At 39.6% G+C, this 26,248-nt stretch overlaps 1 protein-coding gene across 1 annotated transcript in view; it reads left to right on the top strand.

The window, feature by feature from the left end:
* The window catches only part of CACNA2D3 (calcium voltage-gated channel auxiliary subunit alpha2delta 3), an 806,837-nt gene extending 782,294 nt beyond the window's left edge, over positions 1-24,543 (top strand). Inside the window, exons 36-38 of the mRNA XM_045529969.1 lie at positions 21,476-21,588; positions 21,811-21,893; positions 24,136-24,543. Of these exons, the coding sequence (XP_045385925.1) occupies positions 21,476-21,588; positions 21,811-21,893; positions 24,136-24,228 (289 nt within the window). The 3' untranslated portion in view covers positions 24,229-24,543. The remainder of the gene's footprint in view (positions 1-21,475; positions 21,589-21,810; positions 21,894-24,135) is intronic.
* The last annotated feature ends 1,705 nt before the right edge of the window (positions 24,544-26,248 follow it).

Here is a 26,248-nt window from a genome sequence, read left to right as displayed (position 1 = left end):
TGTTTAGAAAGAGACAATAAATTAAGGACTCATACTAATAGTTCCAATTCCAAATCAAAATTGTATGATTATTAATAATTAACTTCTTTGATTCACACTTGTATCTTACCTTAGTTTTCTCTGACTGCTGTAATAATATACCGTAGACTGGGTGGATTAAACAACAGACATTTATGTTTCACAGTTCTAGAAGCTGGGAAGGCCTGCATTAGCATGGTGCTGGCAAGGTCAGGTTCTGGTGAGGGCTCTCTTCCTGGCTTGTAGATGGCCACCTTCTTGCTGTGTCCTCACATAATGGAAAGAGAGAGAGAGAGCACACACATGCTCTCTAGTCCCTTCTTATAAGGGCATGAATCCCACCATGAGGAACCCGCTCTCATGACCTAATCTAAGCCTACTTACCTCCCAAAGGCCCCATCTCCAAATACCGTGACACTGGCAGTAAGGGCTTCAACATATGAATTTGGGGGTATAATTCAGCCCCTAACAGACCTCTGTGCTCATCTCCTAACCACATTAACATAACAATAATTTATTTAAACTACAATATATATAAAATAATTTTAAAATAGAATATTAATACATGACTAAGTGTTATTTAGGAATTCTTTGTGGGTTTTGTTTTGTTTTTAGGCTAGATCCCAAGATGGAAATAGTGTGAAAAAAAAAATACTGTGTTTTAAAGTCACTTGAAATACTTCTTTTCTTTGTGTGATTATTCCAACAATTTGATATCCAGTAGGGGGCTTTGTTTGTTATTAATTTGAGGAGTACTTTTTTTTTCAGTTACATAAAATGTCCATGCACGTGGTATCAAGGTCACAGCCATGGAACAAGGTAATTCAGAGGAATATGACTCTCACCCCCAAATTCTCTACCCTGTTCCCTCCCTCACCTAAACAGTAATCATCCATTGGGCTTTTTTTAAGTATAAGAAAAAATGAAATGCATTTATATTTTTTCCCCTTTCTTTCACAAAATGAAGCATACCATACATGCTGTTCAGCACTTTGCTTTTTTATATTATATATATATTTTTATATATGTACCACAGATCTTTACTCATCAGTTTGGGGGATGAGACCATTATTCGTTTTCACAAATGCATAATACTTCATCATGTAGATCTATAAGAGCTTATTCAGTCTCCTACTCATGGACATTCAGGTTATTTCAAGTATTTTCTTATTATACGTTGATCTTGCAATGAATAGCTTAATGCATATATAATTTAATATTTTTGGATAGATTCATAGAAGTGAGATTGCTGGGTGAAAAAGTAAACACATGTATAACTTCCCCAGATATTGCCAAATTCTCCTCCACGGAAGTTGTGTCACTTTGCCTTTCTTCCAGCAATATCTGAGAGCACCTGTTACTCATTAGCCTTACCAATGAGAGTATTGTCAAACTCTTGGATTTCTTTTTCCAACCTACAATAGATGAAAAATGCTATCTTATCATAGTTTCAGTTTTCATTTCTCATAATAGAAGTGAAAGTACAGATGTTTTTACATGTATAGAAATAATAACTTTGTAATGAAATGTGTTAAAATAATTTTTTAAAGTTTTTCTTTGCCATTTTCAAAGAACCATTCTTTGACATTCTTTTTTCAAATTTTCTTTATTGTTCATTTTATATTTTATTATTTTTATCTTTATCATAATTTCTTTCCTCTATTTTCTTTGGGTTTATTTGCTCTTTTTTCTAGTTTCTTAAGGTAAAAGCTTAGACATTATTTTTAGATCATTTTTCTTCTCTAATATAAACATTTAAATCTATAAATTTCCCTCTAGAAATGATATTCCACAGGCTTTGATATGTTGCCTTTTTACTATCTGCTAGTCAAAAATATTTTCTAATCTGCTTTGTGGTTTTTGTTTTTTTTTTGACATGTTATTTAGAAGTGTGTTGTTTAATTTTCCAACTATTTGGAGAATGTCTAGATATCTTAACATATTTTATTCCTACTTCATTTCTATGGTGGCTAGAAATCATATTCTACATGATTTCAGCCCTTTTGAATTTGCTTAGATTAATTTTGTGGCCCAGTATATTGCTATCTTGGTGAATATTCCATGTGCTCTTCAAAAGTACATGTATTTGGCAGTTGTTGGTTGGAATATTGTATAAATGTCAATTAGGGTCAAGACAGTGATTGTGCTGTTGAAATTTTCTAAGAAATTTTCTGATCTTAAGGTAAAAGCATTCAGTTAGTCATACAGGCCATTTATTTTTAATACAGCTATTGATATGATTGGCTTGAAATCTACCCACCTTCTGGTTGTTTTCTCTTTGGTCGTCTTCTTTTTTGTTTCTTTTTTTATGCCTTCTTTTATATTGACTATTTTATGAATTCATTTTTTCTGATACTATCTTATTATTTATACCTTTTTTGGATTTTTTTTATTGGTTGCACCAAGATTTATATACATCTTTAATTTCTCATGATCTGTCTTCAAATAATATTAAATTTGTTCTTGTGTAGTGTACTTACCTGTGACAATATACTCCCAACTCCTCTCTCGCATTTTAGACTAGCCAGTATTTCTTCAATGTATTTTCTGACCTATTCTCTCTTCACTCAACTCTCGGATTCTAAATACATGTTTTTTATACCACTTAGTACTGTTTTAATTGCGTTTCAATCATTTTTTCTCTTTTTCTGTTCTCCAATTTGTATGATTTCCGTTGATCTGGCTTCATCTTTACTGACCCTTTCTTTTATTATATCCAGTCTGTTTTTATAACATTTAATAATTTTAGATTTCAGCTATTTTATTCTTTCTGTTTTAGAATTTGCTTTTAGTTATTTCATATATTTTCTATATTTATACTGAAATTCCTCCCACTTCTTAGCCCATTATATCTGCGGTTTTTAGGTTCATTAACATATATTATTTATTATAAGATATATTATCTAAATATATTATAAGATATAATGTTATCTATTAATACTTACCTACTAATTCTAACATCTGGGTCATATGTTGGTTCATTTTTAGTGACTTATTTTTCTCTTGACTATTTTGTCACATTTTATTATGTGACACTATTACTGTACATGCTTCTTCACATGTATAGTAATTTTTGTACTCTGGATATTATAGATGATACATTGTATTAATAGATGTCTTCAATTCTATTATCTTCCTCTGGAGAATGTTAAGTTTGATTATAGCATAAATTTAAATTACCAGTGGGTTACCTTGGCTCTTTTGGTGGCTTGGTTTTAAGAGTTAAAAGGAGAATCTGTTTCATTTTTACCTCTAGCCCTGGGATATAGTATTTACTCCTTAAAACTTTTCTCTTGACCATGTATAGAATTTCTCTGTGTTAGTTAGAAATGGTATACAGGTGTTACATTTGTGAATTTTTGAATTTTAACTTGTAGAGTCTAAACAACTCTTTTTTATGTTAGAAAAATGATAATTAAAGAGATTTTGTGTCAAATCCAAAAAAAAAAATCATTGCCCAGAACAATGTCATGTCACTTTTTCCCCATATGTTTTCTTTTAGCAGTTTTATAGTTTCTGGTTTTACATGTAAGTCTTTACTCCATTTTGAGTTGATTTTTCTATATAGTGTGAGATAAGGGTCCAGTTTCATTATTTTGCTAGTGCATATCCAGTTTTCCCAGCACCACTTATTGAAGAGACTATCCTTTTCCCATTGTGTATTCTTGGTACCTTTATCAAAATATCAATTGATCGTACATGCATAGGTTCATTCCTGGGCTCTTCATTCTCTTCCATTGGTAGATGTGTCTATTCTTTTGCTAGAACCATGCTGTTTTAATTACTATAGCTTTGTAGTATAGTTTGAAATAAGGTAGTGTGATGTCTCCAGCTTTGTTCTTTTTTGCTCATGATTGCCTTGTCTATTCAGGATTTTTGATGCATCCGTATGAATTGTAGGATTATTTTATCTATTTCTATGAAAAATGACATTGGAATTTTGATATGCATTACATGAAATCTATAGATCACTTTGGGTAGAATGGACATCTTCACAATATTAGTTTTTCCAATGCAGGAACACAGGATACCTTTCCATTTATTTGTGTCTTCAATTTCTTTCATCAATGTTTTGTAGTTTTCTGTGTATAGGCTTTCTGCCTCCTTGGTGAAATGTATTCCTATGTATTTTATTATTTTTTGTAGGTATTGTAAATGAGATTGTCCTCTTGATTTTCTTTTTGGATAGTTCATTATTAGCATACACAAAAACAAAAACTACACTTGATCTGGGCAATGATTTTTTGGATTTGACCCCAAAGCACAGGCAATAAAAGCAAATATAGACAAATGGGATTCTGTCACACTAAAAAGCTCTGCACAGCAAAGGAAACAGTTAACAGTATGAAGAGACAACTTACAGATTGAGAGAAAATGTTTGTAATCCATACATCAGATAAGGGGTTAATATCCAAAATATATAAGGAATTCAAACAACTCAATAGCACGAAAACAAAAAATTAAAAAATGGGCAAGGACCTGAATAGACACTTCTCAAAAGAAGACATACAAATGGCTAACAGATAAATGAAAAAATGCTCAACATTGCTAACCATTAGGGAAATACAAATTAAAACCGCCATCAGATATCATCTCACACCTGCCAGAATGGCTATCATCAAAAAGACAAAGGATAACAAATGTTGGCAAGGATGTGGAGAAAAGCAAACCCTTGCACTGTGTTGGTGGGAATGTAAATTAGTATAGCCATTATGGAAAACTGTATGGAGTTCCCTCAAAAAACTAAAAATAGAACTACCATACGATTAGCAATTCCACTTCTGGGTATTTATCCAAAAGATTTGAAATCAGTTTGTCAAAGAGATGTTTGCACTCCCATGTTTTTTGCAGCAATATTCACAATAGCTAAGTTACGGAATCATCCTAGCTGTCCATCAACAGATGAATGAATAAAGAAAACGTGGTATATTTACACAATGGAATACTATTCAGCCTTAAAAAAGAGGGAAATTATGTCATTTGCAACAACATAGATGGAATTGGAGAACATTATGCTATGTGAAATAAACCAGGCACAGAAAGACAAATTCTGCATGTTTTCATTTATATGTGGAATCTGTAACAATCAAACTCATAGAAACGAAGAGTAGAATGGCAGTTACAGAGGCTGGGGGTAAGGTATGGGGCGATGTTGGTCAAAAGATACAAAGTCTCAATTATACAGGAGGATTAAGGTTTCTTTGAGATCTATTTTATAGCGTGGTGAATGTAGTTAATAGTAGCATATTGTACATTTCAACTTGCTAAGAAAGTAAATTTCAAATGATAAGTATTTGAGGTGATGGATATGCTAATGAGCTTGATTTCATTTTTCCACATTATATTCATAAAAACATCACTTTGCAGCCCATAAATATATACAATTATAAATTATCAATTTAAAAGAAAACAAAATTTGAAAAAAATCACAAAGTCAAGACCTCCCCCTGACCAAAAAAAGAGGGTTGGCAACCTAGGAAACTAATGGAAAGGAAGGATACAGGTAACAGCTAACCCAAGCCTGTTAGCCTGGAGAAATTTGAGGATTTTTTGTGAGGAGAAAGCAATGATGTGAAAGCCAAGTATTTTAGAATATTGTATTGGGAAGGGATCTTAGAAATCGCTTTTGAGATGAGAAAGCTAAGGATGAAAGCGGGAACAGGACATGTCTCAGGGCGTTTTTGCACGTTAATTTCACATGGGAGTTTGATGCAACTCCAGTGACTTCTGAACCAGTCCGCTTTCCAGCACCCCTTTTATCTCCCACCTCCTTCATTTTATTCTTCCATTTATTCCATATGGATATTCTCTGTGTGGATCAAGTGCATCCAGAATGAGAGATCGGTTCTGGTATTTGTTGTGGGAAACTTTTTTTTTTTCCCTGTGTTAGAGTATATTACCAATCATCACAAAAATCCATGGGAACACTAATAAAAAACATCTAAAACATTGCCTTTCATACAGTGTTTCTGGAATACATCTGTCTCTCTTGAAACTCCGCCTGGCTGTAGGTCTCCACCGTAGTACTTACACTATTCAAAGTGAATAATCATGCTTCACTGTGATAAGGGACTGTTGAATAGGGGTGGGGATTATTGGCAGCATTGGTTTCAGAAGTCAGATCCCAAAATACAGCAAATTACGTGATTTGTCTATTTCCCTGGGACATTAATTTCAAAGCTACAAGATATATTATTCAGACAGCTTAGATACAGTCAAAATAAGAAGGCAGGCATTCAGCTTTTATTTCAACCAGAAAAGTGTATTGAGCTCCAACTGTAGATCAGACAATGTTAAAACTGACAGTGCAGAGAGGGCTCCTTTTGGGGGTGGGGGGGTACTCAGCAGTCAAATTGAGCACAGCGGAGAGAATGGCAAGGCCACTAAGGAGACACTTGATTGTTCTTTCAATTAATGATCTTGGAGGAATTTCACTCTGATATTAGCTTTTCTGGTGGTTAGCTACTGAGAGACTATCCAGTAAAATGCTGATCACTGAGACTTAGTTCTCTAAATATTTAATATATACAGAGATATACAGATATGCTCTAAAGAATAGAAAGTTAAAATTCCATAGCTCTTGGTTCTCATTAAAATGTAATTCCTACTCATTGGAGAAAACTGAAAAATAGAGAATTGCGTAAAGAATAAAGTCAAAATTATGTGCTACGTCACCACTCAGAACTAAGAGGCAAAAAAATTACATGCTCAGGCTCTGAAGCCAGATGTCCTGGGTTTGAATCCCAGCTCTGTGTCTTATTAGCTCTGTAACTTTGAGCAATTTACTTCCTCTGTAAAATGGCAGTAAGCAGAAGTATAGTATTAACATTTAAATGATGTCATACTTCCTTTCAGTCTTTTTTCTATGCAAAACTAGCCTCATACTTAGCTCAATTGTTTTCTTGCCCTTAACATAGTATACTGGACTAAAATGCCCTTTTCATGTAAAGCAAGCTGTCCAGCCTTTCAGAAAGCAATCATTGATAATCAGAATTTGACTTTGCCAGATCGTTTAAGAGTCAATGTTTAATTCCCCAGTGAATTCCTTACACAATGTGAGGGTACACTTTTATTCAGGCTTTCTGATGGTTCATTCTCATGCTGTTCTATTTTGTTAAATGAACCCAACAGTTCGAGTGGAGATTGTGGAAGACAGTGTAAAGCTAGAAAGTGTGAGATTAGAACTGTGAGTTCAAGGCAGTGTCAACTTGCCCCTTCGATCTAGGGACAGATTCTCTGTTCTGTGTATCAGAGCATTGTTGCAGCACTGTTGCGCAGACACGAGTCCACGTGAGATTTTGTTGCACGGCGGGTGAGATGGCAGGCTCCAAAGTCTGATAGCTTGAATCCAGATCGCGGCTCTGATCACCTGTTACCTTTGCTGTCTTTAAACGAAAATGGGACCAAGTCACTGACATTCTCTATGCCTCAGGTGCCTTTTCTGTAAATTGGGAATAACATTACCTGCCTCAGAGAGCTGTGAAATGAGTCAGTGTTAGGTAAAAGGCCTTCACACCAGGCCTGCACAGTGTGAGTGCTCGGTAAGTGCAGAGTGTGATGACTGTCTTGGTCTTGGTGGCCGTGGTCGTGGTGATGGTGGTGGTCAGTTACACTGGAATGTGATGGTTGAAACAAAGGTTGGAGTCGAGCAGGCCTGGCTTTGTAGTTTTGATACTTTGATACTCGACGGTTTTTAGGATTTGGGAAAGTTGTTTAACTTCTCAACTTGAATGTTTTCATCTATAAAATGGAGATAATGGTATTTCTTTGAGTTGGTGTTGAGATTAAAGGGGAACTGCTTAGAAAAGCGCTTGGCATTAAGTAAACACTCCATAAATGTTAGCTATTATTGTCCTTATTTATAAGAAAAGACACTAATAGTTTCAGTGAAAATATTTAACAAATTCCTTACTCTTCTTAAGGGATTAGAAGAAAAATGGTTCATGTCATAATTAAGAAGATTTACTGAACACCCTAGTAAAAAAAAAAAAAAAAAAAAAAAAAACTTTGAAAAGCTAAAATTGTAGCCAAGTTTTGAAGATATCTTTTGTTGTCAGCTCTTTTGAGATTCTCTTCCTCTGGGATAAGAAAAGAAAACTGGGTTCCTCTTGCTTTTCATTCTATGGTGCTCCCCCCTGCCCAATTTCAAACACAAAATACCATTCCTTGCCACCTGCCTTGGGCTGACAATGCCAAAGAACTTCCTGCCCAAGTTGCTTTCAAGCTCTGGGTCGGCACCATAAATCGCAACAAATCCTCGATGGGCTGAGGATGAGTGGAAGTCATTATGATGGCTTTTATTGATGCATTCTGTCTACAATATAATAAATACCACTGTGGGACACAGCCCTGCAGACAAAGCATCATCCCGGCTTTTTGTGTGCTCTCGCCATCAGCAAGTCACAAATGGAATCCCATAATGTGTCCATTGTATACATTTTTGAATAAATAAGTATAACAAAGAGAATATGCTGGTCCCATTTAATCTTAGCACTTAGCTGTGAAAACACAGCACATTTCCCACACTAGTGAAATGGAGCAGGAGAGGCTACACCATGCTGGTCCTTGGCTCGCCATCCAAGGTACACCTGGTGTGAGCCGTGCACATGGTTTCTAGGGGCTCAGCTCCTTCAGGCCACCTGCAGGGCACAGGCAATGTAATGGCCATCATATGGAACTTAGAAGCATATCACCTAATATCTTTTCATTTACTAATGACAGAAAGCTCAACTCAAACTTAAACAATAAAGGGAAAAGTTGAGATGTAGGCTTCAGGTAAGGCTCACTCTAGTTTCCCAAAGGTTAGGACCAAGACCCAGGTTTTCTGTATGCATTTCCCAGTAGGCATTTCCATTCTTGAGCACAGGACAGCTGCCAGTGGCTCTTGAGGCTGAAAGCTTCCTGGTTCTCATTCATATGTTGGGGGCAGAGATAAGAGTTCTGGATTTCAGTCTGATTGGACTAACTTAGGTCCAACACTCATATGTAAATCCATTGCTTCCTCCCGGGGAAGGAATTGTACCAATCAGCTCATGCCTGGCTGGCGTGCCTGGGCAGGGCCAGCCCCTCAGAAGCACCTGGGCTGCCTGGGGGAAGGGTGGAGTCCTGCAGGAGAATAGGATATTGGTACCAAATAGGATATTGGATGTCAAAGAGAAACTTCTACAGATGGATGGTCAGGCAGAGCCCTCTTTTTTCTGAAATCAACCCGAAGCAGAGAGGACCTTGAAGAGTTAGGAGAATAAACAAAAATGCTGTGCAGCTTAAACCTTGTGCTATAATCTATAAAACTCATTTGCCAGGGACTTGTGCTACTTTGGATTATATTTTTACTTTCCCTCTTTTTCCATTGTTATTCAGTGAGCTTTAGTACTGAGCTGATGTGTAGGAAACAAAAATAAAGGAGACCTACGGCACTCTCAGAAGTCTAGTAGGAGGCAAAATTACCCAAATTAAAAAAAATAAAATAACCGTCTGGTTATCTAGAGAAAGACGGAGGGAGGGAAGCCACTAGCTGGCTTACCCCACTGTATTATGTTGCTGAATAAATCAATTCCTGCTACCACCACCCTATAGGATACACTGAGGGGTCCTAGGGGAGCAGCAGCTTGGTGGCCAATCAGCTCCTGAAATTGGAAGCATCTGTCCTCTTGACTTTTGATCTGGGCTCCTATCGGGAAACCATTGTTTGTTTTCTTCTTTGTTTTGTTCGTGGCTTCTTAATGTGTGTGACCTGTTCCTCCTGTCAGACACCCACAGAGGCCTCTTTTTGGATCTCACTTTTAGCTGCCCTAGAGGATAACTCTTCCATGTGTTCCCCTGAATTATCAAAAGAGGACTTTCTACATGTTCCAAAGCTTACAGTTTTCAGGCTGTCTTTCGTGTAGCCTAGAGTGTTGGTGTCTATCCTTCCAGCCATTTCCAGTGTGGTGGTACAAGGATGGCAAAATAGCTGTGAGCATTTAATTCCCCGTGCATAGAGCAGAGTATGTATTTTATGTGGGTGATACAGGCACCTTCAGCGTGTCATGGGAGAATGAAGGAGGACATATTTCCCTCTGCGAAGGAGAGCTTCCCGGAGAAAGTGGCGTTTAATAATTCTTTCAGAACTGAATCGGGGTTCCCTAAGGGTATGGGAGGAGGTAGCTTCAGCACTCAGAGCCTTGCAGGTCCCTGAACCAACAGCATCACATTCACCTGGTAGGAGGTAAGAAAGGGAAGATCACTGGCCCCATCCTAGACCCGCTGAGCACAATTTGCATTTCCACAAGATCCTCAGGTTGCTGGTAAGCATGTTAAGGTTGAGAAGCAGGATTGCAGACCAGTAGGTCTCAGCCTCGGCAGAACATTGGAATCACTCTAGAATCTTAAAAAGAATATGATGCCTTGATGCTTCCTGCAGGGATTCTAATGTAATTCGTTTTAGGTGTGGTCATCAGTTGAAAATAATAATGCAAAACAAAGAAACAAAACAAAAGTCTCCCCAGGTGATTCCAGTGAGCAACTAAGGCTGAGAATTAGAGCTCTGCCTGGGTCTCAGCTTTGTGGGCGAAGCAGCACGGTGTGTTCTGGGACTCGGGTAGGTCGGCGTGCCTGCACGTAGGGAAGGAAGGCGGCTTGGGGCAGTTGAACTTGAACACATTAGGCTGGAGAGAGGGCCAGGTGGATCTTAAAGGGCCTTGTTTCACTCAATGCAGACAATCAGGTAGCTGCCAGGGGGCTGTGGAAAGGTGTAAAACGAGGGATGGCGTGATCAGCCTTGCCCCTGGGAAGGACCACGCCACCTCCAGAATGGGCCATGCAAGACTGGTTGGAAAGTATGCCAGCAATGATGTGAGTTGACAGGGTTGGTTTCACCATTTGCCAGGCTAAAAAAATGAAAATGTAGGTAGGCTGTTTAAAAAAGCAGGAAAAAAGTGTCATGAAAGAAAGGTAAAACTTTTTCCTTCTTTCTGTCTGCTTTCTGGTCTCTCTTGACTGGTCATAATATTTTTTATTTGCTGTTTTAGTATTGTGCTCCTTCAGACAAAGGAATTCTCACTGGGCAAGCGCAGACGCTCACTGGCACCCTGTGTTTGTGCCCCGGTTACTTGGTGGGGTGTGTGGCTCACAGGCTGCAGGGTTCCTCCTCCCACTCGCCACTGGCCTGAGGTGCCTGCCCTGTCCTGGCTGGAGGAAGGGACTCAATCTCGCCTTCCCAGGAGCTCACTGCCCCTGCTTGTGGTGGCCTGCTCCAAGGAATTTCAATCTTCACACCAGGAAATACTTGGTACCAGGATCAGGGTGGACGACAGAATCACTCCTAAGTCACCCGCTGAATGTGCCGTGGTTCTGCCAGCTACACCAAGCCTCAACCTCCCCATGCCTGGCCCAGGCCCTTCCAGGGGCAGGTCAGGGGGTGGAGGGGGCTGTGGTTCCCGGTTTGGGAGCAGGAGGAGAGGCAGCTGAGAGCCCTTCCCTGGGGGGGTGCTGGTGGGAGGTGGGACTTTGCAAGAGGTGAGGCTCCAGCCACCCCCTTCTCACACCCTCCCCCCATCCCTGTGCATGCTCCATTGTCCCTTGTACTTCACTTGTAAAAGAAAGTTGAAGATAAAATTAAGAATTTCAGGATGGCCCTGCCTACAGAGCAGTAAACTCCAAGAGACAAGCCCTTCTGAGAGCAGATCTCTGTGCACCTACACTGGTCGCAGGCCCACAGAGCTGGCCCTGGGGGTGGCAATGGAAGGATGGGTGTGAGGGGTATTAGGGAAATAGTCAAGTTAGGGCATGGCAATGTTCAGAGAGGGAAGGGTTGTGAGTCACTCCACGATCTCTGGCTGTGTGACTGGCTGGAGGGTGACACCATTAACAGATACAGGGAAACAGGGGATGATGGGGATGGGGCGGGGGTGGGTTTTAGGTACCTGTGAATACCTCCTTTGTTCCAACAGCCAATCATCCCTCTTTTCTCTGCTTCAATTTCATAGGCTGGTAGTTATCGAACAAGGATAAATAACAGAGGGAAAAGTGAGCCTCCTAGCCTTCTTCCGACTCTAATCAGACTGCTCTGAGTGTTTTATCCTGAAGCAGGATGCTAAGTTTGACTCCCAAATGAGTGCCTCTTTCTACTCCTTTAAGGACCGTTTTCGGGGCTGGGATTTCTGTCAAACGTCTTTTAGGCACCTGCCGCATGGGCTGTTTTCCAGTTCTGTGCAGGGTGTCTCACACGAACGGATTCACTGGGCGGATGCGACCTGGATGTCAAGTGGAGATTTTTTTGTAGTCCCAGATTTAGGGGAAGACAGAGAGACACACCACACACTGCAGGTTCTAGAGAGAACGGCCATTTAGCTGGCACTAATTTAGAGTTGAGAACCCTCCCCGGCCCCACCCCCAAGCTTATTTGGGTTAGAAACTGGACCCACCTTTAGTGTATCATCTGAAGACTGATGAGGCCTAACAAGAGCGTCAGTGTTCGTAGAAAGAGGTATTTCCCTCCAGCAGGTGCTTTTTCCTGCTGGGCGCCAGATGGGCTGTGGGAAATTCTCCAGGACAGCGGTCCCCAGCACTTTTGGCACCAGGGACTAGTTTCATGGAAGACAATTTTTCCCTGGACAGGGTGTGGGGGGGATGGTTTGGGGATGATTCAAGCGCATTACATTTATTGTACAGTCAAACCTTTTTGCTAATGATAATCTGTATTTGCAGCCATTCCCTAGCACTAGCATCACTGCCTCAGCTCCACCTCAGATCAACAGGCATTAGATTTCATAAGGAGCACAACCTAGATTCCTCCATTGGCAGTTTATGGTAGGGTTCGTGCTCCTGTGAGAATCTGATGCCGCCACTGATCTGAAAGGAGGCAGAGCTTACGTGGTGATGAGAGTGGTGGGGAGCAGCTGTAAATACAGAGGAAGCTTCCTTCACTCGCCCGCGGCTTACATCCTGCTGTGCGGCCTGGTTCCTAACAGGCCTCAGACTAGTACCGGTCTGCAGCCCAGGGGTTGGGGACCGCAGCTCCAGGAGACTCTCTTCTGTATTTTGGGGGTACCTGAAAGAAGGAAGTCCAGCACTGGTTGAATGTCTGCCAGGCGCAGTGTACTGATGTGGCCTTGTGCCCATCGGAGCAGGGGAAAGAGGACTGGAGGGAGGACAAGACTTGAGGAGGTGCGGCGCTCAAGCAGCCCCGGCTGGGCCAAAGATGTGCATGTTTCCCAGGTGTCTGGGGACAACAGGGAAGACAGCTGTCCTTGGCCATCTGGCTGAAGCCCAACAAGAGGGCTGCCCCCGGGTGAGGTCTACTCCAGGGCCAATAGGCTGTGGAGTAACTTCTGACAGTAGGAGCTGCATGGCTGGTCTACTTGGGGGTCGGTGTTGAAGAGCTCTAGGTCCTCTGCAGAATCCATAATAACCTCACAGAGAGCCAATATTCGGGTGCTGGGCCACACAGCAGACACCAAAGGCCAATCAGGGTAAGAAAACAAGCTGTGGTGGGAGAACCACCATGGCCTGGTGAATAGAGAATGTTTTCCTCTTTGCTGCTCTGTTTTCCTGACCCTAAACTAGTTTCTTCTAGTTCTGAAGCAACCAGAACCTAGACACTTAGAGGAAGGATGGTGTGAGCTTTGAACTAGATATGAGATTAGAGTATTGAACTACGCTATACTAATTTTATTTGCCTAAAGTAGTCAGAAAGTTATGGAAGCTATACACAATGTCATTTAGAGGTGAGGAAGCCATAAATCAACACACTACAGTTGAAAACAGAGACTAAACAAGAAAGAAAGAAGGAAAAAGGGGAAGAATTGTGTCATGTTTCGATTTCTGTTAAGCCAGAACAACTCAACAAGCTTGTTTGCTTGCATTCCTAGGTTAATCCTCAGTGGAGCATGCTGTTTTACTTTTTCAATGTCCTGCTCAAGTCTAGTTCTTGCATTTCATTGAAGATCACTGCATCAGTAATCATAAGGAGAGATTATTTGTAGTTTTTTATATAATCTTGGTCAGGTTTTATATTATTATTCCTCATAAAATGAATTTGAAATATTTCCATCTTTTCCTGTGCTCTGAAAGAGTAAATATTTGAGAACTACCTGTGCCTTGACATGCTAAAGTGATTCACCTATAAAATTACCAGGCCTGTCACTTTTTGGGGGTGGGCAGATGAGGCAGTGCTATTCCTCCTGTTACCTTGTTTGGGCTGAGCATGAGGAGGTGTTGGTCTTTCCTTTTCCATAGCATGGCTATAGAGTTGTGCTAGATTAGAACATATCGTCAATATTTAATTTCTAGTTTGAATTTAAGCAGTCACCAAACGTTTGCTCTCTACAACTTATGGGCCTGAGTCAGTGTGGGGAAGGCTCGTGCTTGCTGGGGCAGGGCAGGTGGGGGACAGAGCATCTTCCTACCTCCAAGGAGGACAGGATCCTGATGGAGAGCAATAGTTTGGGACCCGATCCAACTGGAGAATAGTGCAATATAGAACAGGATCAGCACCACATGTAAATAGGTCCCTGTGTCCTTCATTTTATCTTTGGATAAAATCTGGAAAATCTATATAAAGGGTCAAAGTCTATAAAGGGTAAAAAAGACCTCAGCCTAGGTTCCAAACATTTTAAGATTCTATCCTGCCCAATTATTTTTCGAGACACAGTTTCACATCCATTTAATGAAAGGCCAGCCAACCAAGTTCTCTGGATGTGCAGTCCTGTGGTCCTCTGGGAATCTTATCCTGGGTTCCTCCCTATTCTGCAAGTGTGTTCAGGGTGAGCATTAGAAAAGCATCGTGATTGCTTTCGTCATGTGGTTAGCAAAGCCCCTCTCAGAAGATAGCGCACGGCAAGGAGTCTCTCTTGTCGGGGAGGCTGTCTTGAAATCGCATCATCTTTTTTCCTCCAGTTCTTTCTCGGTCTGTAGTGAATGGGAAAGGGAGGCCTGGGTTATTTCAGTTCCGGCAATGGACACATCAAAATTGCTTCCCTCTTCCCCACTCCCTTTCCCTTGAGGACCTAGTTTATTTCACGCATTTTGACCTATCCGTGCTTCGAAACAACCGCCGTGATTCTCCGCTGAGGCATTTCCCTCCTCGCCTTTTCTGGCCCCCAGGCAAACCCGCCAGGCCACAGACCCTTTGCAGTATGATGTCAGCCTGGCTGCTGGGCCCAGCTGGAGGGAGGTGTGTTTTATGAAGTTCAACCCTGCACCCTGGGCCATAAATACACATTGTACACATAAATGTACAGCTAACATTGCCCAGGCCCCTCCGAAGCACCATGTTAATAAGCAGACAGTAAGTCTTTAAAATATGGAAAAGCAGTTAATCTTTCCGCTGGCAAATCCTTTGTAGGGGGTGGCTTTTCTCCTCTTCGGTGTAGCTGCATGCAGGCTTTTCATCTCCTAGGATTTGGGAAAGAAAGAGGGAAATTTTGCTGTGGGGCTTTCATGGTAAATGTGTTAAAAATGATATCTTGCATTTGTTGTCATTAAGCGTCTGTATTGAGTGATTGCTCTAAGTCTACCATCAAGGAGCGTGAGCACTAGTGATTCCAGGACAAGACACAAAGTCTGCTGCTTGTGGTTGCCGAGCACGTGAGCCTGGGCTCTGAGGTCTGCAGCTTCGGGTCTGAACCTTACCTCTGCCCCAGTTACTCTAGGAAGTTACTTAGCTTCCCGTTTCTTCATCTGCAAAATGGGAGGAATTTTGTCTTATTCACATAGCTGCTGTTAAGAGTTTATTTATCCTCTTTGAGTTTCAGTTTTTTTCCTTTGTAAAAGGAGCAAATCAATACTCCTTGCCCTAACATAACACCTCCACTGTATATAGAGGGAAAGAAAGAACCTAGAGAATGTGTCTTGTTTTGTGCTTACTTTATGCATACATGCCAAGTACTTAGCAGGAAAGTTATCATAGAGGTCACAGAACAAAAAAGCTCACAGGCAAACTCATATGCCCAAATCACTTGGCTGATAGATTTCACTTAAAAGATCAGCTGGAAGCAGGGGGAAAGAAAGTGGGTGCAAGGACCCCCACCTTCCCTGCACCCTGTACTACTCAGTGTTCCTGCACTCTCCTCGTCCCTCTCCCATCTTCCCTTCCTTTCCCTTCCTTTGTTTTTGCTTCCCCTCACCCTCTCCTGCTGTCTCCCCCGCTGATGGCTGGCGTGGCTAGGAGGAGCAGACTTGAGGGTCCTCAGCCTGGAATGGGGGCTCAGCAGGCAGAGGGTGCCTGCAGCCAGGGCACACTTGTTTTATTGGAGAGATGCGAGGTCAAGTTGGTAGCTTGCCTGCAGCCTGCTGAGCAGCCCTGGCCTTCATCTGTGTATCCCAGGCAGAGAACGGGTGTTGCCAGTGAGTTAATTTAAGAATGACATAGGTGAGAGCTAGCACTCGGGAGATGACAGGGTCTGTGCTTTATGAATTTAATTTATTTAATTTTACTTGGTCCCTACATTCCTTCTTTTCTATAGGAAGACACTTCATACGTGCATCCTTTTTTGTGTTCAACTCGCTTATGCTCTACTTGTTTCATCCATTTAGTCTGTATCTAATGTGAGTCATGGTTTACTTACTTTTTTGCTATTTATACCTAATACATCTTACAAATTTTATTCATCTCATTTGTTTGTCTTTCTCTGTAGCAGGGTTAAATATTCTTAAATAAATATTCCTAAATATTCTTAAATATTTGACATTATTTTATTCTTAAATATTTAAATATTCTTAAATATTTGACAATATTCTTAAATATGACATTATTACTATGTCTTGGCTATCCTTTCATGACAGCAGAGACCTCTTTACCCTTTCATCTGCTACCTAGTCGACCATAGAGTGGACATGCTCTTGCTTATTTAATCATTCCCCTGTTGGTGAGCCTTCAGGTACGGGTGCTGGCAATGAACACTGCTACCAAGAACATCTTTATACATGACTTCTTGGGTTCCTGAACATTAGTTTCTCTTACTGAGAAGTAAAACTAAAGAAAAAATAGAACCCAAATGATTTCCACTGTGATAATAATGAATTGTCCTCATACTAGCTGTAAACATTAACTCCCCCCCCCCAGTGGTGTAGAACAGTATTTACTGCTTCAGAGTTTCTTCATTTGGTATTATCATGGATTTTAATTTTTACCAATCTGCTAGTAAAATCATCATTTTCATTTTCATTTGTATTTCTCTAATTTTTAGTGAGATTGAGCCCCGTTTCACCTATTTGTCGTCCATCTGTGTTTCCTTTTCTGTGAATTGTGTCATCGGTTTTGTTATTAGGTAGGGCAAGCACTTTCCCTGCCCTTTTATAAAACCCAATTTTTATAAATGTCTAGACCATTCTTTATATTGACCCTTCTAAAAGAATCTTAGAATTATGGTCTCAAATTTGGTCCAAAGTCCTGTTGGAATTTTGATTGCGACTGCTTTGAATTGGAAGGTTAATTAGGGGAGAAACAACATCTTTAAAATACGAGCGCTCCTTTCCAAACTTTGTACTTCTCTCCAGTTTTTAGGTTGCCTTTTTATGTTCTTCGTTTTCTTCATGAAGGCACATGTTTTCCTAGATTTATTCTTGAGAATTTTATAGTGATGATTGATACCATCAATGGTTCTTTATTTCATAAATATTTTTCATTGGCTATTGCCAGTGTCAGGCTGTGGTTTTATATGTGGATTATGTAACTAGTCAGCTTGCTGAGTTCTTTTATTAGTTCTAATAGTTGGTCAGTGGGTTCGTGTGGGTTTTCTACGAACACAGCAATATCTGTTCTTCGGGTGATTTGGTGGCATTCCCCCCGGGGGTAGATTCTCAATGAGCATTTCAGTTTTGTTCATGGCAATTGGTCTGCTCATGATTTTTATAGCGTGGCCAAATGTAGATAATTTATACTTTATCCCCAAAGATGTGTTTTCTCGAAGTTTTCAAACTATTTGCAATGGTATACATAATAGTCACCAAAAATGTTTAAAATACCCCTGTATCTTTTGGTCATAATATTACTTTGTGGCTTCCTTCTTGATCAGGAGTACCAAAAGTAGATTAATGTTAATATTTTTTTAACACAGAGTTTGATTCTGTTGATTATCTTCACAGTTTTATTTGCATTTTCTTCTGCTGCTTTTATCATTACGAATTCTGTCATTGCTTCAACAAATATTTACTGAGAGTCTGTTCAGTCCCAGGCACAGCCCTGTGTGCTGGAGATAACCAACAGCCTTGGGCAGTCAGACGCAGCCTTGTTGCTATGGAAACTGCAGTATATTGTGAAGGGCAGACCGTGAGCAAGTAAGGAGGAAGGAGGGCAAGGGAGGTAGAAGAAAGGTGGTGAAGCCATTGGGGTCCTTAGCAAGAATAGATTCAGATGGAGCAGTGGGGACTACAGCCTTGTTGGAGCAGATTTGTGAAGGCAGGAGAGGTACGAGGAAGGACAGAGAGGCAGGCAGAGACTGTAGATAATTCTATTTAAGATTTGTACTATAAAGGAAGGCAGAGAAACAGGGCAGTAGCTGGAGGGAAGGTCAAGAATGAGTTTTGTTTTTCCTGAGATGGGAGATGTGACAGCAAGTGTGTCAACCTCGGGGAAAGGCTAGCAGATGAGGGGAACCATTTGTGCAATGGCCACCTGTCTCTTCTCTGCCATCAGTCACATCCTTGCAGAAGCCTGAGAGATGGGCTTTGTAGAGGGGCATCAATACTCAACCCAAGGGACGAGAGGGAAGGCCTTGCATAGGAATACAGGTGCAGGTCTATGTTCTTATTTTTCCAGCTTCTTGATTCAAAACTTAGTTGAACTATTTGCAACCTTCTTTTTTCCACTAAAAGTAAATTAGGTGATACTGCACAAATTTGAGTCTGGGAAGTTCTCAAATGCTCAAGGACTGACGAAATGTGTTTTTTAACTTCTAATTTTCATTGTATATATCTTTTTGCTATGAATCTCTTAATTGTACTCTACCATAAAAGAAGAACATGTAAGTGATGCTGTTGGCTCTTTGGTATGTGTTGCAGTTCCCTGTGTTTGAAAATAACTAATATTCTCTATTGTTAGATCTGAAGAGTTTTTGCTCCACATTTTTAATCCTTCTTTCAGCAATCCCTTTTGGTATTTCTATCAGGGTGTGACTACATACATAAATGTTGTATCTTGTTAGTGGATTCCACTGTTTTCAAGTACAAGCTGTTTTATTTATTGCATTTTACGTATTTTTCACTATGAATATTTGTATAAGAATATTACTAAACTTGTTTCTCTGTTTTATTGTTAGCATTTTTCTGTTTTTTCCTCCTCCCATGTCATTGTTTTGGGAGTACCTGTAGCAAACAGCATAATGTTGGTATTTTTGTAAACCCCCAAATACCTTTTAATCTAACAACCTCACATTTATTGTGATTAGTAATAATAATATTAGGCTTATACTGGCAGTCTTATGTGTGTGTGTTTAATTTATCATGCTATCTTAGATTGATCAAGTTTTCATTTTTATATATTTTTCCAGTAATTCCTAAATTACAGAACATAGTTTTCTATAAATATCCACAGTTACAGAGAATCTGGTTTTCCCTGGACACTAACATATAATACCTTCGACTTACTTTTTTCTGTTCCCTCAAAACTTTAAATATGTTGCTGTTTCTTCATCTCAGTACTCCCTTTGAGTAATTGATTTCATCTCATTCCTTTTAATTTGTTTCTAGAGAAGCTTTTAGGATTGGGCTATATCTTTGATGATCTAAAGTTTCACTAAGGCTTGAATGAGCCCTTTCGACGAAAAGGATAGGATTTTTTTTCAATCTAGAAAATATTTTTTCCCTTTGGATCTTCTATTTCATATTTTCATCTCGTTCTCCTTTACTGTTCATTGAGTAGATTCATTTGGGTTAATCTTCTAATCAACTATTTGTTCTTCAGAGAATTGTGTCCTCTTGGTTTTGCATTTTTCTTTGAGACTCTGTTAACCTGCCTCTAAGGTGGAAAGCATTGGTTCTCTGCTGAGAGCTGTCTCAGGAAGGATAGTTGTATGTTGATGGGCATAATCCATCAACAAGAGGCCAACTGCTGTGGAGCAATGTCCTTGCACAGGCAAGAAAGGATCTAGTGTTAAAGGGGGAAGGTAAAGCAGAGATTTTTTTTCTTTTTAATTTAGCAAAACAGCTAAATTGAATATTTTTCTCCAGCCAGATGTAGTTCTGAAGAATGGCGGAAAGGGCGGAGAGTAGGTATCCCAGAGTGTGGATAGTGGTTTAGGCATTGAGGAAACATCTTGGAGCAGTGGCATGCCCTGTTCCCTACTATGGACAAAGAAAAGGAACATAACTGAAGAATATTAGATGGATGGGCATTGGGCATTTGTAGAAAGGAAGCCAATAGAGGAATTATAGTCTCAGAGGCATTCTTGAATAATTCAACATATGAGGTGGTAGCAGGTGAATGAAAAGGGGGAGGGTCCTTTTTCTTTATAATTTCCCACAAAGTAAAAGGGTTTTTCTTCATTGTATGATTTTAGTTCACCATGGTGATATACTCTAGAGAATATAACAAATTTTTTTGAGAGAAAGGTGAATGAAGATAAAACTTACAGAGCCATTGACAACTTTGTTAGGTTAGATTCTATTTGTTAGGTTAACCTCTGTTTACCTGAATTTAGTGAAATACCATAAAAAGTTATGTGACAAGGGTTCTAAGCCTGGGGCTAAATGTTTAGCTGATCTGTTGGTTCTGGAAGAATGTGAGAGTTTTGATCTCTAATTTTTTTCCTTCAAAGAGTCAGCAGTTTTTTTATGGTGGCATTACTTTGTCACTTCAGTGTGCTGGGCAGTGGGAGAAGGAAGCGCCATCACAGTTACTTCAGTGGGACTTGGTATCTTAATGGATCCAGAGGGTCAGAGCTGCTTAGTTCTGTACGGAACGTGGACCTTGAGAGGGTGGGACCTTCCAGCTGCCTAGCATTCATTCATTCACAACATTGCTCCTCTATTCCAGGCAGACAATGGGCAAAGTGGTACCAGTGGGGTCGAGGGAGTTCACTACCTCCTTTGCCATTGGTATGACATAGTTTCTGTTTATCCTTGAGGGGTGGAGGAGAGAGAACTCCACCTAGAGGAACATCAAATGCAATTTTTAGGCTTTGGGAAAAGGATATTAGACTTAGAAAAGCCTAACCTCTTAAACTTTGGAAACTGAGGTGATTTAGCCAACTCTGATTCTCCTATTTTGTATGCACAGAAAACTCCAGTCTTTCCAAAGTGAGTTGTGTGAGCTGCATACAATAGCCATAGCCCTTGTTTTCTCAGTGAAGCTTGATAGTGGCAAGTGAAGAGCCTCGTGGAGGGAGGCAACTTTAGCATAGTCAGGCCATTTCTAAAACTTACTTACTTTATACAGTATGATAGTTGCTACCACCTGGGGGAGAAGTCTTCCTCATGGCTCTTCAATTCAGGGATGGTAACTGACCCCTCACTGTCTTTCTGCCTCTTGTCCCAACAGGTCCTTTGTCATCCAGCAGATCCCAAGCAGCAACCTGTTCATGGTGGTGGTGGACAGCAGCTGCCTCTGTGAGTCCGTGGCCCCCATCACCATGGCGCCCATTGAAATCAGGTATATCCTTTTGTGTGTAGGTCCCGTCTCGGCTGCTGAATCTGGTGGTAAGGGGGATGGAGAGTTAGGAGACCTGGGGGAGAAATATTAGAAAGGAGAAAATTACATCCTTGCTGCTGTTGGAGAGAGAGTAGTTGTTAAGAGAGTTTTGTGCCAAATTGTGACCAGTGAATTGCAGAGTAGAAAAAGTAATTCTTGGGAAACGTGCCTTAACTACAGTCAACATAATGAATCCCTTAAGTGTGAACGTTTAAAGGCGCAGAAGATCAGAAGGCGTCCGGAATCTTGTCACGGCTTCCATCCTGAGGTAAGTCTGAGAACTGTTCCTGGTCCCTTTTCTCATCAGATTCACAAGGAGACTCTCACAGCGGTCAGAGAACTATGGCTAGAAATTTTGCTCAAGAGAAAATAATCCCTTTTAGGAAGCTAAAAAAGAAGATCTAGAAAAGATAATTATCCTCTACTTTCAGCCCCTCAATGCCTTGTTATTTAGTTTATGTTTAGTAGTCTTTTCCTATTCATATATTTTCTTAAAAATGTCTTACTGTCTTCATTATTATGGGTATACTGTATTATATAATGATATATTATGGATGTACTGTACTTTCATCTCACACAATGTGGCTCTGACTAAATTGGTTACTAGTTTAAATTGAAGGTAAAATTATTTCACCCTGCTTATTTTTAGGACAGCCTTTTGGTTACAAGAAATTCACTTAAGTGGCAATATTAATATCGGATAAAGAGTCACAGCTCCTTTCTGCAGGCTAGCATAAAGAAAAAGAACAGGAGTCATAGTTTAAGCCTCTAAACTCCCTAAACACATGAGGTCACAAGTATAAAGGCATTCCATTTATAACTAAGGTGAAAAATGAAGGTCAATACTAAGAAAGGTGAACTTATCACAGATCTAGGTGATTTATAAGAGAATACCCGCCACAATGCTGTAGGCAAAAAAAAAAAAAAAAAAGTTTAAACCTAAAAAAATAATACAAATTTAAAAATTAACTTTACCCCCCCAAAATGGAAACCTTTCCTAGAACAATTATTATAGGAAGATTGGGAAGATATCTGCTCTTTAAAATACCACCAGAGCCAAGTAAGTGTTAATCTCATCTTTAAATAGCAACTAATTTTAATGTTGTTTAAAGTATCCAAGTCCTAGAAAGTCAGTATAGTACTAATAAGAACTTGGGATTTATTAAGAATGTTTGCTTCTCTATTAAAAAGATAGTTCAATAGTAACATATTATATAAATAAATGCTGAAAGGCCATTAATAAAATTCAATGATGATCTCTAATAGAAACTCTATGTAAAAAATACAAATCCAAACAAACATCCAAAAACACTAAAGCTACTTCAGTTAGAAACAAAAACTGCACACATAGACAACTAAGTCATTGGAGTAAAAACTACTAAAGTTAATAAGAAAATTTGCTTTGGTAACTGGATATAACATAAACATACAAAAATCAGTAGTTTTTCTTTAAGTTTCTATAATTAGCAAGATAAGGTCAGTGGAGCAGAATAAAAAATTTTATATATGACAGATTTGATTCAATGGGGAGAATAAAGATTAGACTGGTAAAAAAAACAGATCCATTTAGCTGTATGAAAATAATAATTTTTTACGGAAAAAGATAACTAAAACTTAGGTATTGGCCAATTTATGGAACTTGAAAAAAATTACAAATCAAATAATAAAGCGCTCTTTAAATTAAGAAATCAGGCACCCACATGTAAAAATAAACCAAGGGCATGAAAAATACAAGTCACTTGGTGATCAGGAAGTGCAGATAATGATGATAAAATGTCTATCAAAGGGAAAAATACTTTAGCTCTGCAACCTTACTCCTGGGCATCTTTACCATGGGCAGAGGAAGGGGCAACTATCACTGGCTGATAAGGACCTTTATTCAGCACTCTTTGTAGTAGTAAAGAACAAATAATAAAATGAATAACCATCAATAAGAAAACAGCTGAATAAAATAGAACTAGAATAATGGAGAAATTTCCATCAGTTAGTGAAGAACCAGCAAAGAGGTATTCTGGAGAAAGGGGTAACTAATATGATTCCATTTTTGTAAAATAGGGCCTCCCTCTATCCAAATAAAAAGAAAGAAGACACACACAAAACCTTCTATAGCCAAGTCAGAAATAATCAGGCCCCTTAGATGTGATATTTTACTTACATTTTGACTGGGAAAAATTAGAAGGTCCCTATTTTGCTTTTATAATATGGTCACAGCAGACATCTCTACCCACAGCCCTTGGGTAGATGTTACATACAACATCTTGACTGTTGTATGTAATAGTAGGCAAAGAGTAATTAGACTCTTTTATGCACTGACAACTGACATCCAATCGTCTCGGCTCTAACTTGAGGAAATTTAGATAAATCCACATCCCCCCGTCATCTAGGTTCCAGAAGATTTAGTACTTACAATGCAGGCTGGAGAGAGGTCTGGGGAATCAACGTGGCTTGGAAAAGTTACGGCATCGGGGAGCCCACTTCCACTCTAACCAACCGCTGCCTTCTCCCCGCAGGAGAACGCGAGGGAGTGTGGGGCTGCACCGAGTCTCCAGGCCCAGATGGCCCTTGTTCTGCTCCCTCTGCTTTTGATGCTCTTCTCAAGGTGACAGAGATGTGCTCTTGGCATGCTAAATCATGGATAAACTGTGAACCAAAATATGGTGCGACATATGAGACATGAAATATAGTCCAACCATCAGCATCTCATGATTTTAAACTGTGCGTGATATAAACTCTTAAAGATATGTTGACAAAAAGGTTATCTTTTTACTTTGCCAGTCATGCAAATGTGCATTTGCCACATGATAATCACCCTCCATCAGAAACGGGACCGCAGTGGTAGGCAGTGTCCCTTCTGCTTGAAACCATTGAAACCAATTTAAAACTGTGTACTTTTTAAATAAAGTATATTAAAATCATAATCTCTTTGTTTGGATTTTATCATCACTTTATTGCTGAGAATACAAACTGAAAAAAAAAAAATTTCATTGGGGAAAAGCCGCCCATTCCAAAAACCAGTGAAGGATGGTTGTTGGCAGAGCCTTTGTTCTAAAGCACATTCTAGACAAATATTTAGCAATTGTTTAGATGCTCCACTTTCAGTTATAAAAATATTTATAGAAGTAAATCAAAATATCTACATGGGAACAGTTTATTACATAGAACCCTGAATTGTGTTGAACTAAACTTCAATAGAAATAATAATTTGGATGAGAACACAAGCTCTCGTAATATTCAAGTGTTGAACTATTTGGAAAGAGAAATAAAGAAGTCGTAAATCCTTGGAATTCATTCTGAGAAGACTTGAAGGAGGAAAAGAACAATGACTACAAATTTGGCTTCTGGCTTTCCCCATAAACAAGAGATGAAATTAGATCTCAGATATTACAAGATGTGAAACTACCCAGACCTGTAAACATTTTTAAAACACTGGATCTTGTACCAAAAAAAAAAAGATTCCACTGGATCATGGTTACCAAATAAAGTGGAATAATTCTCATGCCTAGGTCGAGTAGACAATGCCTTGCTTTACAGGCCAGAGATCATCAGGAGAATTCTACTTACACTCTTTTAAAAGGCTGGCCACGTGTGGTAGCTCACACCTGTAATCCAAGCACTTTGGAAGGCTAAGACAGAAGGATCACTTGAGTCCAGGAGTTTGAGACCAGCCTGGGCAACATAGCAATAACCTGTCTCTGCAAAAAATTTAAAAATTAGCCAGGTGCGGTGGTACGCATCTGTAGCCCTAGGTACTTGGGGGCTTGAGAGGCAGGAGGATTGCTTGAGCCCAAGAGTTCAAGGCTGCAGTGAGCTATGATCACTCCAGTGGGGTGACAGAGGTAGACTGTCTCTAAAGAAAAGTGAGGTCATAATATCTTATTATTTTTTAGAAAAACTGATATTATCATACTACCTTATACTGAAATGATTCTAGTATTTACAGGAATAACATTTACATTGTTACACTTCTCTAAATCGCTATTAGTATACTTTCAATGCTGAGTGCTATTCTCAATATAACGATACTGCAACATGCCAACATGTCAAAATTTTAACAACCATGGGACTTTAGGATAGTGACTATTGATATTCACTTCTGTGCACTGGGTAAATGAATAAATTCATTCGTTGCTCATGCAAATATCAAAATGTATTCTATTTACACTGATACGTTAATAATCAGATAAGGAATCATAATTTATTAAGGTAGAATGATAAGCCTCTCAAATCCCTAACCACATAAAGTCACAAGTATAAAGACATTCCATTTATACCTGAGGTGACAGAGGAAAATTAAGCTTAATACCGAGAAAGGTGAACTTATCACAGATTTAGGTGACTTATAACAAAAGTTAGGTGATTTATAAGAGAGAACAAACATGTCATAATGTAACTTTTGACAAAAATAACACATGAACTACCATTTTCCATGTGTAATATAAATATTTACAATTTCACCCCATCCCATTCTAAGTGGTGGAACAGCATCATTTTCATGACATTGTGACACAAAGATAGCATTGTTGAGTCACACCATGCCTCATGCCATTGTCAAGCATCACATTCGTGGGACTGACCCACCAGGCACCTCACATTGTGTTCCCACCATAGCTCCAAGCAAGTGAA

Source organism: Lemur catta, chromosome 18 (genome assembly GCF_020740605.2).
Source record: "Lemur catta isolate mLemCat1 chromosome 18, mLemCat1.pri, whole genome shotgun sequence".
Classification (NCBI taxonomy): Eukaryota; Metazoa; Chordata; class Mammalia; order Primates; family Lemuridae; genus Lemur; species Lemur catta.
The sequence above is the reverse complement of the archived record's forward strand: the minus strand, read 5'-3'. Positions and strand labels throughout refer to the sequence as shown.